The 2,826-nt window shown below is 39.4% G+C and overlaps 1 protein-coding gene across 1 annotated transcript; it reads left to right on the top strand.

Moving 5' to 3' along the window:
- Positions 1-165: 165 nt before the first annotated feature.
- On the top strand, positions 166-1,598 carry LOC121863854 (tigger transposable element-derived protein 1-like; the record flags this gene model as incomplete). Its single annotated transcript, XM_042362745.1, has 3 exons — positions 166-264; positions 499-762; positions 954-1,598. Coding segments are annotated over exons 1-3 (1,008 nt in total), but the record flags the coding sequence as incomplete, so codon positions are not given.
- Positions 1,599-2,826: the final 1,228 nt, after the last annotated feature.

Genomic DNA, 2,826 nt, shown 5'->3' with positions numbered 1-2,826 from the left:
TGTTTCTCCAATTTTGTGACTATGGAAAAGAAGAATATCTCTGGGAAGCGTTCTGGTGATCACATTTCCGGTGATCGTAAAAGAAAGGCTATAACACTTGAAGAAAAGCTTGATGTTGTCAAGCGTTTTGAAAATAAGGAAAGAACATGTGATATTGTGCGTGCAATGGGAATAAAGAAGTCTACTTTACGCACCATTAGAGACAATGCAGGAAAGATTAAAGCAAGCTGTATTGCTGGAAAAACCTTGAGTGTTAGCAAAAGTGTGAGATCAAGGCCAGAGGAACTTGAGGAGATGGAATGGCTTCTAAGTGTTTGGATAGAAGATCAAACGAAAAAGCGATCTGGGACCAGCTTCCTCACAATTAAAGAGAAAGCCTTATCAATATATGAGGACCTAACGAAAAAGGCTGAAAATCCTTCTGATGTGGTTGCCTTTAGTGCTAGTAGTGGATGGTTTTCAGGTTTTAAGAACCGCTATGTGTTTCATAATGTAAAGTTATGTGGTAAAGCAGCAAATGCTGACGAAGCAAGTGCGCGGGCATTTCCTCCCACTGTAAAGAAATTTATTCAGGAAGAAGGCTACACCTTAGACCAAATTTTTAATTTGGATGAAACAGGTTTATACTGGAAGAACATGCCAACAAGAACTTACATTTCCAAGACTGAAGCACATGCTCCAGGCTTTAAGGCTGCGAAGAACCGCATGACAGTGTTGTTGGGTGCAAATGCTAGTGGAGACTTAAAGCTTAAGCCTGTGCTTGTGTATCACTGTCAGCCTGCAAGCTTTAAAGGGTTACATAAAGTCTACTCTAGGTGTTCACTTTAGGTCAAGCAAAAAATGTTGGATGACAGGACAAATTTTTTCTGACCTTCTTGTGGATGTTTTTGAAAATGTTTTAAAAAATTATTGCAAGAAGAAGAATATAGATTTTAAGATTCTCCTCATTTTAGATAATGCGCCAAGCCACCCTCCCTCCCACCATTGCTGAGCTTTCTGACAATATCAAAGTGCTCTTTCTACCTCCAAATACAACATCTCTCCTTCATCCAATGGACCAAGGAGTAATAGCAGCCTTCAAAGCCTATTATTTGAGGCATACATTTAAGAAACTTATTGCAGCTACTGAGGAAGGAAATGATAAGGCCAGTGTTCTTCAATTTTGGAAAAGTTTCAACATCAAGCATGCAATTGACATCATTGTGGAGGCCTGGGGTGATGTAAGTAAGGACTGCTTGAGTGGAGTTTGGCAGAAGCTTCTCCCAGACTTAATTCATGATTTTACAGGCTTTGATGCATCAGAGGAGCTCCCAAAAATAAAAGAAAATTGTGTTTCTCTTGCAAAGCAAGTTGGCTTTGCTGAAGTGGAAAGTGTTGATGTTGAGGAACTGCTCAAGTCCCACTATGAAGACCTCTCTACAGCTGATCTACAACTTGTTGCTGCTGGGGAAATAGAAGATGCCGAAGATGATGAAGTAAAGGATGCAAAACCACGAGAGCTTCCCACATCTGTTTTGTCTTCTATCCTGAGGAAAGTTGATAAGCAGTTGCAGATCTTGGAAGACAATGACTACACTGCAGAAAGGAGCAGGATTGCAGTTCGTGGTGTTAAATCTTTTTTGGCACCTTATGAACAGCTTTTTTGTAAAAGAAGAAAGACGACAAAGCAGCAAACATTAGACGTCTTTTTTAAGTTAACCCCCAAGAAGCAGTCTGAACCACAGACTGAAGACACTGAACCACAGCCATCCACTTCTGGAATTAGACGTTTTTTTCATCCCTCCCATGCAACCAAAACTGCACCTGATACTGTTGATGACGATGACAACTGTCAAATCCTGTCTGCATGACTCCTCAACCTCAACATCAACCTTCTCCCCCATCAAGTTATATTCATATTTTTTCAAGGTAAAGCGTAACATTTACTGTATGATTTCATTAGTAGATATGAATGTAACATTTATTTAGACTGTGCTATCCTTTGTGTTAGGCTAACTACTAACTTTTTTTTATTTCGAGTGTAATCTGCACCTATCCCTATTTTCTCCATAAGCCCTGTTATTTCTATTGCGCGAATTTCTAGAACGCGAGGTTTTACAAGAACACAACTATCGCTAAGTATAGCAGAACTACCTGTACCTCATAGGTGAAAATTTTATTCAGACATCTTCAGGTCATAAGACCCACTAATCCTCCTTTTTAGTTTAACAAATTTATTGGCAGAGCTTGTAGTACAGTTTGCCTATTCTGAGTAATTCAGTCAGGTTTTGACACTGAGGGTGGTATCACTTCTCACTGTCACGCAGGACAGAGGTTCACACACAAAGAAATACATCATATTCATTAACAACTATAAATGTATAGAGGTCAGATTCAAATGGATAATGTCACTGTTCACTGCCATGCAGGACAGAGGTTCGTACACAAAGAGTTGCATCATATTCATTGACAGTACATATACATATATGTAAACACACACACACACATATACATACATATACGTATATACATACACATATACACGTACACGCACATATACATGCACACACGCACACATACATACATATACGTCGGTCAGATTCATGTGGGTAATGTCACTTTTCACTGCCATACAGGACAGAGGTTCGTACACAAAGAATGCATCATATTCATTGACACTATATATAGGTCAGATTCATGTGGGTAATGCCACTGTTCACTGCCACGCAGGACAGAGGTTCGTACACAAAGAAGGAAATACATCACATTCACCAGTAGCATATATAGGTCAGTGGATCACATACATTGGAGTCATATTCTAATTGAAGACTAATCAGTGTGGGCTAG

Source organism: Homarus americanus, unplaced genomic scaffold (genome assembly GCF_018991925.1).
Source record: "Homarus americanus isolate GMGI-L3 unplaced genomic scaffold, GMGI_Hamer_2.0 scaffold16363, whole genome shotgun sequence".
NCBI classification, from domain to species: Eukaryota; Metazoa; Arthropoda; class Malacostraca; order Decapoda; family Nephropidae; genus Homarus; species Homarus americanus.
The sequence above is the reverse complement of the archived record's forward strand: the minus strand, read 5'-3'. Positions and strand labels throughout refer to the sequence as shown.